The 15,838-nt window shown below is 40.3% G+C and overlaps 1 protein-coding gene across 3 annotated transcripts in view; it reads left to right on the top strand.

Annotated features, from left to right (window-relative positions):
• LOC141793988 (glutamate receptor 3) overlaps positions 1-15,838 on the top strand; it is a 142,566-nt gene that overhangs the window by 56,291 nt on the left and 70,437 nt on the right. For all 3 annotated transcript variants that reach the window (XR_012598452.1, XM_074674906.1, XM_074674905.1), the window contains exon 5: positions 15,176-15,415. Coding sequence is in view for 2 of the 3 variants with exons in the window: in XM_074674906.1 (XP_074531007.1) it covers positions 15,176-15,415 (240 nt within the window). In the remaining variant the exon portion in view is untranslated. The remainder of the gene's footprint in view (positions 1-15,175; positions 15,416-15,838) is intronic.

The following is a 15,838-nucleotide window of genomic DNA, read 5'->3' as shown; positions in this document are numbered from 1 at the left end:
AATTGACCATTACAGGATCATTTTTGTCATTCACACAGGAGATTTTTTCCCTTCAAAAGCTACTGAAAATTTACCTATGAGGGGTGAGCCAGGGAGCGGGTGCAAATCTAGAATCTAAAAGCTAGGTACTGCTGAATGTTTCATTTTCTACGTATTGTTCCTTGAGGCATTGAGCTGAGCTCTAGTGTATGATGTTAGAGTTGTGAGCACCTTAAAAACAGCTTCATCAGTGATGTGCCCTGCCAGAAAATTTTTAGAATCCAAAAATTTTGAACAAATTTGGCTAAATGATATCAAATAATATGTGCAATCTAGGTATCACTAGAGAAAAATGAAAAAAATATTCCCAACTGTAAATTGAGTTAACTGAACTTTAAGTTAAAAATCTGTATATTGTTGTTTGAGGGCAGCTGTGGCTAAGAGGTTCAGTTGGTTGTCTATCAGTCAGTAGGTTGGGGGTTTGATCACAGGCCCATCCTTGGGCAAAACACCCAACCCCAAACCAGCCCTGGTGGCTGAGCCTGAATGGGTTTAGTTGAAACTGATGGATGCTTCACAAAGCAGCCTCTGCCATCAGTGTAAGAGGACTGGTGTGAATGTGACTAAGTATAAAAGCATCCATAAGCCTTCATTTACTAAACTGGCTGTTATTATTCTTGCAGTATCATCTATTGTTATGCGGTCAACCGAGCTGATCCCTTCCATCTGCGTGTGTCTCTGTAAAGACTGATATCTTTTGAGCGGGGGCTCTCTTTGACTCTTCTCCACTGCAGCTCAGTGACCTTATCAGACGAGATATCAGACTGGCACCAAATTAGACTGAAATTTTCTTATTGGCGTCACTGCCCTGCACTTATCCAGACAATGAAAGGTCCAGTGAGAATAAAATGAGGCACTTCTTTTCATCTAATGCTTGAAACTTCTTGCTTTTATTTCTCAAATGGCAGCAAGAATAGGCTCTAAAGTGAAGCTCACTTCTGGAAATTTTTATTGGCTTTTATGTTAAAATTTGCTTTAGAAAAGAAAGGTGGGCACGGCTTTTTTAAGGGGTTTGCTGGGCTCTGGTATATTTAGGAATAATTCTCACTCGCTGTCCCAGCCTCTTGTTTTTAATTTTTCTCTCCCACCTCTGGCATTATCATTCAGGGGCGGACCACATCTCAGAGAGGGCACTAATAAGATGAAAAGTGATGCTGGACTCTTCGTACTTGAGGAAGCTTGGATTGAGGCTGTGAAGGAGAAGGGGGTATCTTTAAGTGATGTCCTCAAGGTTAAACAACTGTTCCTATCTTCTGTGCTCATTGAGTTATTCTATTATTCCCCAGAGAAAGATTGGAGAGCTTGGTCCTGGAGAGGGGCTGTTTTAAAATTCAGGGTTTTAAAATTGGAGTCAGTGTGAATTCCTCGATGGATCGGCTTGCTTTGTTCCATGACCATAGGATATAAATTGTGACATGTAATTTGATTAGCAACACCGGGGGCAACGGCTTAGTTTACATGTGTAGGAAGAAGACTTCATGATAGTGGCAGATAGTCCTCCCTGCTCTGAGGCACACTCCTAGCTTAGTATGTGCATAAAATATCCCAAATCTCCCTGAAGGATAGAAATGGCCAGTCAGGAAGCATTAAACTCAGATGGTCACACTTCAACTGTAATATGGAAATTTTAAGACTTCCTGCTGCCCTGCCTTGAAGAGGAGGAAACAGGAGAAGACAAATGGAAACTCATTTTAGCATGACTGAGGAAAAGGGTTAGAATGAAATATACAGGAGGGCAGGACAAACAATCCAGAGTTTTGACAGTGATGGAAAAATATATGTGCCAGCATGACATCCATAAAGTTTGTGTGCTTGTTTTGTTTTCAATCATCCAAATAAGGAATGGAGCAGGAGAGGTTTTCAGCTGCCGAGTACATCCCCTGCTGTGTACAATTGGATTCAAAACAAGTCAGTCAGGTGCAGCACTCTTTACCTGAAACATCACCACAAATCTTTACCCAGAAAGACCCAGTTCTTCTGCAGTCAGGATGAATAATTTCAATGCATCTCCTTTAAGGACCTCTTTGATAAAGCTGGGTGTTTTCTCCTTTTGTCTCCTTTTCTTGAAGACAACTTCCTGGGGACTCAAAGTGAACTGTTTCCTGTGATGCAGCAGATCTAATCCCCCCTGTTTGCCATGAAGGCAGAGTCCCTGACCACTTCTGACAGCAACAGTTTGAATGTTTGCTGTTGTGGTCTGACACGTTGAACCCTCCTGTCTCCCTTGCTCCTTTTCGCAGCTGTACCCGAGCGCACTGCTGCCTCCTTTCCCCCTGTCTCCCTGTCTGCCTCCCAGCACCGCGATTGTAGTTAGACATTGTGTGCGAGGAGGACACATAGGAACGCCTTTAGTGGCCGTCCGTCTTTATGCGGTCATGTTGCAAATCCACACCCCTCTTCATCTGCGATCCCCCTCTCACTTCCCTCACCACCCTTCCTCCATACTCATCTGTGAAGAAGACGAGGAGCGTGCTTTAGGCCTGCAGTGCTGATTGGGAGGATTAGTGGTGTGTGAGGGACTTTGTCACCAGCTTTCTTGGAAATCCAATTACAGAATATCATAAGCCTTACATGTTTCATACTCGGCTGAATCCTCCTTAAAAATGCGCACAGCCACACTCAAAGGGTCAGTGTTCAGCAGCGCTCCCTGCTGTGTGCTGTGGTGACATCTTCCTGAAGGTAAGAGGGTGTGATCATCTTTGAGGGGATAAGACAAGTCCAGTAGCGCTGCCTTGCCTCTGCATTGCAGCAAATGGTGGACTGTGTGAGTGTGAGGAAAAGAAGGGATTGGTATTAGTTCAGTGTGATGGGCCGGTATCTCCGAGCATGACTCCAAAGGTTTAGGCTTGTTATCTGCTGGCAAAGATAGTCCTTGATTGTCAACACCAAGGAAATGACTTGCAGGAAAAGAAAGCATGCAAAGTGAGATTTCTGCATGTAGTGCTCGAGGTCTATCGCACATTTCTCCCCAGAGCTATTCAGCAAACTGCTCAATCTTGCAGCCGCAGCACAACACTGTTATCTAAACTGTTCAAATGGCTAACATATCGAACATTTGAACAGCATTCCTGCACAAACCAGCCTCTCTTTTTTTCATTTGCTCTGCATAATGACTCCAGCTGGTCAAACAGGGGGCACTGCCATGATAAAGACAACTTTACAGCCTGTGCAGGTCCTTCAGCCTCGTCTGGCTCTGGGCTCAAACAAAAGCACCACGCTAAGACCTTGAAGTTGGAAATATCTGTCGGAAGGAGATGGAGTTAAGAGTCATTGATTCCCTCAGCAATTGCTCACCAGCCGCTCTCACAAGTACGAGTACAGGACTATATCATCAAGATAGCAGGAGGAGTAGAGAGGAGAAGGAGCTGCTGGTTAAAGGGCTGTAGTGAAAAACAAGAGAGGAGAAAAGAGAATATTTAATGAGCTCCAGAGATGGGGAAGTACGTGCTTGTGAGCCTCATCTGACCTCAGAATCTCCTGTATCAGGATCAGTTTCCACAGCCTACCATGTATGCAGTAATTTGCAGCATCAAACCTTTGAAGTATCAGGTATTATTAATGACAAAACACTGGTGTGGAATGAGAGACGTCAGTTTCTTTGACTGTTACATTTTTTATAAGGTTACATGGAGGAAAAAAAATATGTGCTCACTTACAATCTTACGCCAGGTTTTTTATGGTCTTAAGAAGTGTGAATAACATCTGTTTCTCTATAATCCCTTTCTCAACAGACGTGTCTTTGCAGTGGTTGTTTTGGCGCACAGCTGTGTTTTTCTGCTATTAATAACATGCATTAGTATTTTTTAACCATGATTGTTTTATCTAATTCCCTCCTCGAAATTTTCAGGAACACCGTTTATCTCAAATATTGGCTCCATTTTGAAAAGCAGACAACTCCAGTTTGCAGAAGTAATCCTCCCTCGCCTTACTTGGCAAACATGCAAAGATCTGACAAACAGAAATCACGTCACGTAATTCAGACTTGCCTTTAATTCTGCCTCTCCTTCTTGCAGAGCAGAGGTCCACTCTCATTTTAATAGGAATGACTGATGTTTTAGATCATATATGAGACTTCTATCAGAATACTCAGACACAGTATATGGGATAAGATAACTGGGTTTTTCCTATGGAAGTCTTTTAGGTTCAATTCTTGCAGCATCAAAGAGAATATAAATGAAGTTAACTAGAGTTTGATTTTATGCTTTCACTTGGATTTGCATGATGTCTTGCTCAATTGGACTCTCTTGTCTGCACTCAGCTTGAAAAGGGGAAATAATCCTCCTGATCTGAAACTGTAAATGTTTACATTCATATCATAAAGACATCCAACAAGCAGACACATCTGTGAGCATGTTTTCTCAGCTCTACACAACATTGGTTTGAACTTGCCATAATAAGTGTGTATGTTTATTTCTAGGGCCATTTAATATAAGAACCATGCAGCTGTCTAAGACATTGAGTGACAGTTTAACACTTCTGGTCAAGTTACATGTAAAATGTATTAAGCTCAGCTACCTTTCTTTAAATGAAACTTCATGGCACTAAAGCTACCTTGCAGAAATGTAGCTAGAAAAACAAGAATGTAGCAAAAAGCACATTTTACCGGTTTAAGTAAACATTCTGTCAACTGACCAAAGATCGATCAAAAAAATTGAAAAAATCCCATATATCGTTAAAAACACTGCACCTCCATCTCCCCTTCAGCTGTGAGATGTGATGCCAAAGTCCTGCCTTGATGAATACGGTTGAAGCCACAGGACTATATCACATCTCTTGAGCTATCCAAAACACACATTTAACTTAGAATAGCCCTTCAAAGAGCCCTCTGGTCAAAGTCTAGAGTAGAACAGGTTTTTGTATTCTCTTAAAGCATAAGCTAATGTCTATGGAAAGGTAAAGAGGTCATGTGTGTTTAATTTGCTTCCTCTTGCTGTTTCATCTCTACTCCATCTCTAATCCATCCACACCTGAGATTTGTCAACAGAGCCATCAGCTGACCATCTTTTTTTTTTCTTTTAATTATTTTTTATTTTCATTAGAAAAGTAGACATCCATATTGTTAATACAAAAATAGAGTGAGGGAAATAAAATTCACATACCCATACAAAAATTTGTTTACAAATACCAGAAATACATAATTAAAATAAAATAGAAAATACAAGGATCACAAGCTTAAAGCAAAAAACACAACTCCAGATAAAAATCACCCACTCTCTGGATCCAGAGCTACAGACTCCAGTCACATATTACACCTGAGATCCAAGGAGGCCAGTTAGAAGTGAATACAGAGCCTTTATAGTAGAGTCTTTGGCTCTATGGACTCCATGGAGCTATTGACATCTTCAAATAAACAATTTCCGAATACATCAGAGCCCATACCTGGAAACAAAGTGAGTGTTGTAATGAAGGCGAGACTTAAGACAGCTATTCCAGCCAGTCGCCAGGAGTCGTGATAAAAAATTTTGGCTTCACCTGGGGGGAGCTTTTGTCCTATCCACAGTGTTATACAGTGTACGCCACCAGCAGCTTGGATGTAGACAGTGATGTCACCATCGTAAGGAGGACACAGAGGTGCACTGACCGGAGTCATATGTTGATCCTTTTAAGTTTGAGCTCTACAGCAGAACCTTTTACTGAACTAGAGCTCAGTTGTGGAAAGATGTGGCTTACATGAAAGCTGATGCATCACACAATCATGAAAAAGCCAAGCTACTGAAAAGCTATTTGATTCAGAAAACAGCCCCCAAGTTATGGAGAAGTGCTGTCAGAATAACCATTAGCAGTATCCCAGACACTCTGTTTCAGTTTGCTTGTTCACAAAGCTCATGTCAAATGTCAGAAAAATTGCGTGGGATTCATGTGTTAAACTCCAAATTTGAGCAGCAAGGCTTTCAGAAAGCTACCGATGTTTACTTTGATCTTGAATTCTTCCCCTAAATTAAGAAAAGCTCTTGTCGCTTCTCACGACGAAACTAGAAATCTAACAAAAAATATCTCAAACGTGCAATTGTTGCAGCAGAAAGGGAGTATGATTCATCTAAAAGCTGTCTTATGTCTTGTATAGCCGAGCAAAGGGCAAACAGAAATTTATAGGCTTCTTCTTCCTGTAGAGGCAGCATTAGAGGCGGCCGTTTTGCTCACTACCCCCTTCTGAGAAACACTAATTTGAACCATAAAAGTTACTGGCCAGTAACCTTATTTGATGTGACTTTTACTCATGTATCTAGCAGAGAGGGAAATGTATTGGCTCTTTTCTTTGTTATCAGGGGTTGTATAGATAAGATAGACACAATAAAATGTACCATTTCTTGTTACCGCATCTATTTTTGCCATAACCGTAGCATACAGTATATAAATCTGTATGAAGGATTAATTAGTCACAAATATGTGTGATGTCTAAAATAATAGAAGCCTTTATGGTTAAAGGTGATTTGTCAAACAGAAGCTGGTGATACTTTTCTCTGGGTGGGCTGGCTCAGGTCTAACAGGTCCTGGTGACAGAGTATCTACAGGTCAGGCTCCTTTTCCCCCATCATCCATCATGCTCTCCAACAGTCCGACCAACACACATGCAGAAAGACACACATACACACACACTCATCTATGTATCTCTGAACTCCTCAGAGGATTTGCTTGCACTATTTCTGTCCAAACAGCAGATGAGGTTTTTAGCAGTGGGGGATTCCCAAACTGGCAGAGTGAGCAGCGGGCAGGAGCGAAATTCAGAGGTCATAAAGAGAGCTGTTGAAGTTTGGCTGTTATCATCAGTCACACAGCTACTTTACTTTAGATTAGGAATATGTGATGATTTATTTTTCTTGTCAACACATAAAAATCCTCTTTACTTACATCTCACTCACCAAAAATCACCAAGGTGTCACATGTGTTGATGTATTTCCATTCTAACAAAAAATTTGGTACTTAAAAACATTCAGTTACTTCTACATGTAGCTGATGCCATCATAAATTTTTCAGGAATAATACAAAAGGGATTTTTTTTTAACAGTTTATTTAAGTTGTTGGTTAAAATATATTGTGAAATAATTTATCTTGCAAATCAGAAAGTAACATTGTTAAATAGCTTCAGTCTTAAAAAAGCAGTGAGTGGTTTATTGATTTGTTGTGATTGATTTTCACTTGAACAATAAGGCTCATTCAGCCATGCTAACCTACCATCGGTTATTCTGCATTTGTTTGCAAACTACTGCAGCTGCAGAGCCTTTCAGTGCCATCAATAATCAGTGGAAATCAATGCAACCATCGGCATGGCTATAGTGGTTCACAAGGTTGTATGTGCTTCTGTACAAAGAAGGCTACACAGCCTTGTAATCTGTTCAAAGACGGTGTGTATATACATTGTCATTGTTTGTATATATATATATATATATATATATATATATATATATATATATATATATATATATATATATATATATATACGATGGTTAGCCTCGTAGCATTATCACCTGAGACATATTTCAAAGTTTTCATAAAAGATGCAAAAACTCATATTTTATGTGTTTTTATTATTCATCACTGTTTATATTATGTCTATGCCATGCTGAATTTATTTGACCTAGGCAATTATGCTAATAATTATGAGGCTTACAAAATGGTAAATAAAATTTGTATTAGATATGTAAATTTAAAGCAAATATGTTATGACAGTAATGGTATGGCCATACATTTTACCAATAACGATCCTTTCCTAACTGTAACCAAGTAAAAAGTAATGCTCTTTATAGTATACTCCAGCATTTAAACCATTAGCTGGAGAATCTGGTATTAATATTTTGACAGACTGTGAAATCAGATAAGGTAATTGACTAAATTTGAAACCATTACAAGTCAAATCAGAGATGTCAGCCAATTAAAAGTACAACACGAGATCCAAGATAAAGTCTTTTTTGATGGTCAAACTGTGTACTCACTGGGGTAATGGAGCCTTAGTCTATATGTTGGGGTAAAACATATGTCAGTGACAATTGACTGTGAATGTGTGTAAAAATGACATCATACAGTAAATTAATAAGTCTGGAGACTAAACCTGGGTCCAGAATGAGCCATTATCTGACAAAATCTTTTGTCCTCTTCCCAAAAATGGTTGATCATCATGTGTCATTACTTAGTCATTATTCTAATTTGGGTTGTCTCTGGTAAACACCATGTAGAGTACATGTCTGAATGAACACAATGGCACTCACCATTATTTGTTTATTAATTTGTTTTGAATCCATCTTTATTGCCATTGGGTTTTGTTATTTCCTGTTATTGGCCAACCCTGTTCCACTATGTAAGTTGAAAAGGGCTGGACAGTGTGCCCAATGGGATCCAAGATGCTGACCTTATAATAAAGGGGTATTTCTTTGTATTCTTTAATTTTTTCTGTAATTCCTACTCTATCAGTGTGTCACAAAGACATAAATCTGGCCTAAATACAAAAGAGAGAGCAACAAATTCTTATATGGAGATACAAATGTGTCATTATTAATCCACAATACAGATTTATATGTAATATGTTCAAAATAAATAACAATGTACAATATGTTGACATTAAGATAAACAACCCTGATCTGATGTGAATAACTTCAAACATCTGCTTTATGTTATGTGTGTGTGTGCGTAATGCTGTCTGTTAACCTAGGAGTTAATTTGAAGTGTAAATAGATGTTGATGCAGAAAGACTAGTAGCAGCTTCTTTTAACACTTCATGGCAGCGACTGAGCCGAGTCGTTCTTGAATCTGGGTCTCCTGTTTGAGTTAACAGTTTGAAGCACTTCACATCTCTATATGACAAGAGCTGATGCATTCCCCCAGGGTACTTACCAGCTATCTCCCTGTGACAGCATCCCTTATTCAGAGGAGGTTGGTCCTGATGTAGGCTGGTGGTGCAGGGGGGAGGAGGGAGAGGGGAGGAGGTAGCAGGACGAGGTCCAGAGGGAGCAGGAGACAGGGACCCAAGCAGGCAGGAAATAGCGGTCCATGAGGCTGAGAAGGGGAGAGAACCGAGTCAGAAAGAGAGAATGTGGGTTTTGTGGAAAAGGAGATGAGTAAAACAGCTTGAGAGATACAATCATCGTTGACATTTACTGTTCCCGACCCTCCTTCCCAAGGCAGTGCAAAGCTCTGGCTCATGGGCCGCCAAACAACATGGAAGTCCAAACACTGCAAGAGCATGAAAAGGGTTTCTTTTTTTTTTACTCTCTCTTTATGAATTATCCCAGCATGCCTGCAGGATAGCACATACCCCTCTGAACTAGCATTCCAGGCCAGCCATCTCAAGTGATGCATCAGAAATGTAACATCCCCATAGCACAGCCAAGTGTCCTGATTATAGAAGGGAATGAGGGCGGCGCACTGTGTGTGTTTGACCAGTGAACTGGAGATGGGATGCATGGTTCCCTGCAGCAGAGTGGAGGAGGAGGAGGAAGAAGAGGAGGAAGAGGGGAGGAGGGGTAGGGACAGTTAACTGCAGAGGAGAAAAAAAATGGAAAAAATGAGATTGGAAGGAAGGGAAAGGAGAAGAGAATTATCTTTGTGTTGTTTACCACTCGGTCCTCATGCAGGCTCTTAATGACTCTGTGCATATGCACATGGCTGTCTGAAGACTTGTGAGTAAATTAGCATTATTGAAATTCAAGGTGACACACAGAATCATTGAATCATAATAACTGATGTGTTATTTCTCAGAGTTGGAGACGGACTCGACCACCTTATTTATTTCATTTGTATTTAATTACCGACAAGGATGAGGCTTAGGCGTTTCTCTAAAGCAGCTTTTTCCCTTGACTTCTCTGGACACATTTATTCTTCCCTTTTCTGTTTTTTTTTCTTGCCAAAGTCCAAGACCAATCTCTGCTCCACTGATGGAGCAGGGCGATATTATGGGGGAAACAATATGAGAGGGGAAAAGGAGAGGCACTCAGGTGAAGAGAGATACTGCCACGCTTGAAGAGGATGTATGCTTAGGGGGATGACCAGATGGCTGAGGAGGAAGACGGGCAACAAAAGGAGAGGTCAAATATAGTGGTGAGGAAGGGGGGAGAGTGGAGAGACATCTCTGGGAGAAATAAGAGGAGTGTTAGAATTCATACATAAGAGCCTGACTCTTCTAGGGTACAAATCCTGAAGTTTCTGTTGAGCGTGAGTCACCTATCGAAAACAGTCCAAGTAATGAGGGAAGAGGGGAAGTCATCACTTGAGCACCCCCTGATTTTAGTCACTAAGCTTAAATCCTGCTGGGACTCTGTTTAAAATAAGAGACTTTTTAATCCCCCTGTTCAGCTGACTGCTATTTTGTTTGCTGTTTTCTATTAATAAACATGCCAGTGAATGTGCTCTGCTCATTTGTTCTGCCGTCGTGCCTTGACTGATAGAATTAGAGTTCATTAAAATTTTAATTTACATGCACCTCAAATTAGCAAGATAGCAAATTGGTGCGGCTTGTAACAATAAGGTTGAATAATAAGAAAGTTATGACAATCTTAAACAAAAGTGTAGGATTTAAAGTTGCAGAGTCACAAACTGTTCCTCATTTATCACAGGTGAGGCAGGCTGTTTGTGGTAAGAGACAACACTTCTTTGTTTTCCTGCATTAGCACTGGCTCGAAAAACAAATTGTTTCCCTTTTTTCTCCTCTGTAAAAATGATGATTGCACTGTTGCTTTCAGCCTGCTGATAGAGGAGTCATTTTTTACAGATGAGATGACGCATTTGCTTAATCAGTCATGATCAACAGCACAGCTAGCTTCACCTGAAAGTTCCCAGAGTTTAAACTTTTACTTCCACCTCCAGGCTACGGCTTCAGATCCAACAAAGCCTTCACGTGTGTGTGGCTTGTTAACCTCTGACCATAGAAGTGAGCTAATAGTGATTAAGAGTGGGAAAACAAGAGGTTTCTGCACAGCACAGCATATGGCACTGCATTGAAAATCAATAGCACTGCTTCCATTAACTGTATGTAGACTAAGTGTATTGAGCCTGTCTCAAAAGCCGTGTACGGTAAAGGTGGAGGATTGTGCAGGTAGGAGTGATGTGGGTGAATGGTGCAGCCAAAAAAGGCAGAGATGCAAGAAATTGGCAAAAAATTAAAATGATATTTTTAGCTGAATGGTTCGTGCATTGTGGGAAGGTGGTTTCATCTATGGCACTGTACCATTTTTGAATTTACCACATCAAATCATATTGCATAGTGCACTAATAACGTATCAAGTGCAACCTTGAATGTGCAACCTTTTCCTCTGAAACAAGCATATGACCCCCAAAAAAGTTGCAGCACACAAATGCTGCATCACTAAAGAGGGCGAGAGGAACTTTCACCAAGGGGAGGGATGCGAGGTTTGTGTGGACGTCACTGTTATTGAACTAGGGCTCAGTCAAAGCTGAACCTAATAAGCAGAGGACAGCTGAGCAGAGAGAAAGAGGCTGCCAGATCTGCTCCCCCAGGACAGGTTCTGTGTCAGTACTGGCCCAAATTAAGAGAGAGTGCAGCAAAAACTGGGCCTCGATGAGGGGCTGGAACTCCTACTGGCTCCCATTCAGTGTAGGAGATTGCAGCACTCACCCTGCAGCACTTACCCACAATACTGCTGTCCATCTGTTGATTCACTTATCAGACAGCAGTGCTCTGTGTGTTTGTGTGTGTGTGTGTGTGCACGCTTGATTTTCTGCAACTGTGCATGTGTGGCCTTGCTTTCCTCCTCTATGTGAGTGTGTGTATTTTGTTGCTGAGAATGGATGCTTGCACCTTGGGAGAGGTGTCTGTACCCAGACAGATATGGAGGGAGGGAATAGAATTAAAAAGGATGAAGTAAATCCAACAGTGACTAGATCTCTTATTCACACAGCAATTGTGCTTAAGAGGCAAGTTTCCGAGCTCTGTCATGTTGTCCTCGAGGTTTACATTGGCTGTTGAGTCGTTCTGCTCAATGACAGACAAATTCTCACAGGTAGAAGCAACAAAAAAAAAATTGATGTGATTTAAAGGAGTTCGAAATATTTTTTTAGCTAGGTTAGGATGAAAGAACCAGATACTGTCATGTTAGTGATGAAATATTTCTGTTTAATAGCCCCAGAAGATGGGAAAAGTGTTTTTGAAGCAGTAATTAAACAGCCTTTATACCAAATCGCCCAGTTGGATTTTTTTTTTCTGTAAGCCAATCAGAAACAAATATTCAACCTTGCTGCTCCATAAGACTGTATGGAGCTTTTCCTCTTGTCATCCAAACATTGTGCTGGAATATTCAGAGTATTTACGGATGTTAAGAATGCTTGATTACCCAGCGGGAACACTTGAGAGTCAATCAGAATAAGTGAGCAGCCATTCATGATAGGGTAGGAAAGGCAAAACACATCTGTAGTTCCCAATGTTAGTTTACACATTAATGGCTTCTGACTGAGGGGAAGTCGCTCCTGCTTGACAATTTGAGCTGTCCCACTAGAGTGCATGATGAATGCACAAACAAATGAAAACACTTTTTTTTCTTGCTCCCCAAAAACTGTCATTTGATGCACACTCTGATAAAAAGAAAATCTTTTATTGCTGAGATGTTCATTCCCAAAAGTAGTTGCAGCAGATTTGTTACAGTGAAAAACATTCCTCCTATTGAGTAACTGTTTATTTTCCTCTACCTTTGGTTCCCTCAGACAGTAATTTCGCTGAACAGTGTCTAGCTTTTTTTTGGCAGCTTGTTGAAAGGGTTGGGGTTTTTTTCCACAAAAATAACCCTCTGTGCACTTAGTGACAAAAAGTGAATCCCTCAAAAATTTCTCCATGTATTTTTGCACATTCGTTGATTAGATTTGATCTCATTTATCATCAGAATAATTCAACAAATATTTTTTTACACTGACTACAGCATTCACAAAACCAAATACCCCGTGAAAGAGGTCGCTGTAAATTAAAGCATAAATACTCCTCTGTGAAGGTACATAGAGCCATCTTTTCACCTCATCCGTGGGAGGTAACAGGAGCCCTGACAGCCGGGTTTACAGTGGCTGTGAATGCTGCACAGAGTCCAGTGAGCCGAGTCATACAAGGGGGAGCTCCTGGTGGGAGCTGGAGACCTTCAATGAATGCTGTGATGTTTCTATCCTTTGGCTGCCACTTCTACCACACACACACACACACACACACACACACACACACACACACACACACACACACACACACACACACACACACACACTCCCTGCACTGCTTGCATCCTGCATCTATATTGTCCGTATTTTTTCTGCTCTTCTACCTCCAGGCAACCATTTTCAGATCTGCTTACTTCCTGAAGCAAAGGTTTTACACATTCTTCGTATGTTTTCCTCTGCTGGCCACTCCAAAGATTTGGTACTCTACTTTTACAAAGATGAAGGACTCAAGGGGCCATTAGAAGAAGGGTGCCTGGTATCCAATTCCCAGAGGATGCGGTTTTTCTTAGAGTAAATCAAACCTTTAAAAAAACTGCACCCTGCATTTTCCATTTTACTTAATAACATCTTACATCAGCCCCTTGCCTTGAAAAACCCCTTTCCTCTAACGCTCAAAGGCAACTCCTTGGAAAGGATTTCAGTAAGCTAGCCCTGATGGCACAGTCAGCTTGTATGTCTTCATTTATGAAGCTAATGTGTTTTGATTGGACACAGGGCTGCATGTTCCAACAATCTTCAAAAATTGAAACTTTCCATCCATAGGAACTTTTGGAAATTATGAAAAATTAGCAGAAATTAATGTGAATTTCCGTGAATTTTCAGAAATTTAAATTAACTGCATTTACCTGGTCATAAACATGTGTAAATATTAAACATTTCAGTTTATTAGCAGACATGCATGCAAACTTGTCTAATGTGATATTTTTAGAATGACATCCTAAATGAATTTTTAGAGATCTTTCAGTAATTTTGCCACATGAGTCTAAAAGGCAGAAATATTTGTCATTGCTAGCCTCTTAAAAAAATACTAATTTTGATGAGCATTTGTTAGTTTAACTTAGATGTGTGCATTACTTAAAGTTAAACCGTACCATCCAATATGTTTACCTCACAGAAGATGTTCAACTAACACATTAAGGCACATTTGTTAATTATGTGTTTGTTTGTTTTTTTTTAACTGTGTTGGTACACACTTGAATTTGCACTCAGTCATGTTGTTTCAACCAAGACAGTTTCTGAAAATCTCGTTCAAGTTGATAACAAGAACAATTAAATACCAAAAGCCAAAATTTTGTGGGAGCATTAAGAAAAATTAATTTAAGTTGATGGCAACAAAACTCTTAAAAAAATTCCAGTTTTCATGAGCTTGAATTCCTATCAAAATTTTCAGAAAACTGTCTTGAAATTTACTGAAAAAATTTCTACCACTACGCAACCCTAGTTGAACATGATGAAACCTCTTATCCTGAAAGGTAAAACCTAGCTGGAATGCTTTTATTTACTTTTTTTTTTCCTTTTGCTTTGCCTTTAACAATTTCCAAACAGATTTAAAACTGCAACACTTGCTGAAATCTCTTAAATGAATCCTTTTGATATGCAAATATTTCAGATGATCATACTGTGTGCCTCTGATGGATTTTCTCTTTCTGAAACTTTTTGGTCCTGCCATTCTTGGCTGAGTCATCCTTAAAAAAAAAGAGATAAGTATCCACATCAAGACTAAGTTGGCTAAATAAAGGTTGAATGAATAGAAATAAAGTACGGTCAGATTTTTAGATTAGTACCTCGAGTATTGTGAGGAGAATTACCAAGAATTTAAAAAACAATTGATCAAATTTGATGATTAAAACACGTAGTGCCCCTTTAATTAGCACACTGCTGGAGGTATAGAATGGTTGTAACAGCTCAAAACTGCCAGACTGGCCCAATGCACATTTTCAGAGACTCAACTTTAATTATTGATATTCCTGGTGTACAGCAGAATTGTTTTGACAGGCTATGCAGTACTTGTGCACAATAAATGCTTTTTCAACCACACTGGGGTCACCAAGGGTCACATGAGCCTTTAGTTGGTACGTCAATAAATGCTCAGTAACTAAGTGGGTCTTAAACTCCAAAAAAGTGTTGACGCACACAGTCATGACTGTGAATGCACATTTTTTGTGCTGAATAATGTCTATGACTCATAAATCCTCGCCCTCCTCTCTCCCTGCAGTTTGCTCCCAGTTCTCCCGTGGAGTCTACGCCATCTTCGGATTCTACGACAAGAAGTCCATGAACACCTTGACCTCATTCTGCGGCGCTCTCCACACTTCCTTCGTCACACCCAGTTACCCCACCGATAACGAGGTGCAGTTTGTCATCCAGATGCGGCCTGCCCTTCGCGGTGCCGTCCTCAGCCTGCTCTCTCACTACAAGTGGCAGAAGTTTGTCTACCTCTATGACACCGAGCGAGGTAAGTGACAGTCAGGGCCTTGAGTCGGGGCTTAGAGCTTAAATTACAGCCAGGAAGCGCAGCAAGTGTTACAGGAACTCAGAATGGAAGCAGCACGCCGGGGTTAGCGGAGGATAGATTTACTCTGTAATACTTTCTGAAAGCTCTGTAAATGCTTGAACTGTTAACACTGCACTATTTAATACAGTAGTTTGGTGTTATGTAAATCTGAAATATATTCACTAGCAGCTCGTAATACTTGTAAAAACACATTAGACTTTTAGAAACAGCATTTCTTATGAGCTATAACCTTTAGATTCCTTCATCAGGCGGCTGGTTGGAGTCAGTTAATCTTCTGTTTAATCATGTTGTTGATATTGGCTCGTCTTTCATCTGAAATGAGGTATGTCACAGCTGCTGCAGAATGTTTTCTGCAGGAATCAG

This window comes from Halichoeres trimaculatus, unplaced genomic scaffold (assembly GCF_033239565.1).
Source record: "Halichoeres trimaculatus isolate MK-OKI-2021-1 unplaced genomic scaffold, fHalTri1.1 fHalTri1_scaffold_7, whole genome shotgun sequence".
Classification (NCBI taxonomy): domain Eukaryota; kingdom Metazoa; phylum Chordata; class Actinopteri; order Labriformes; family Labridae; genus Halichoeres; species Halichoeres trimaculatus.
Note: the sequence above shows the minus strand (reverse complement) of the source record. Positions and strands in the feature narration are given on the sequence as shown.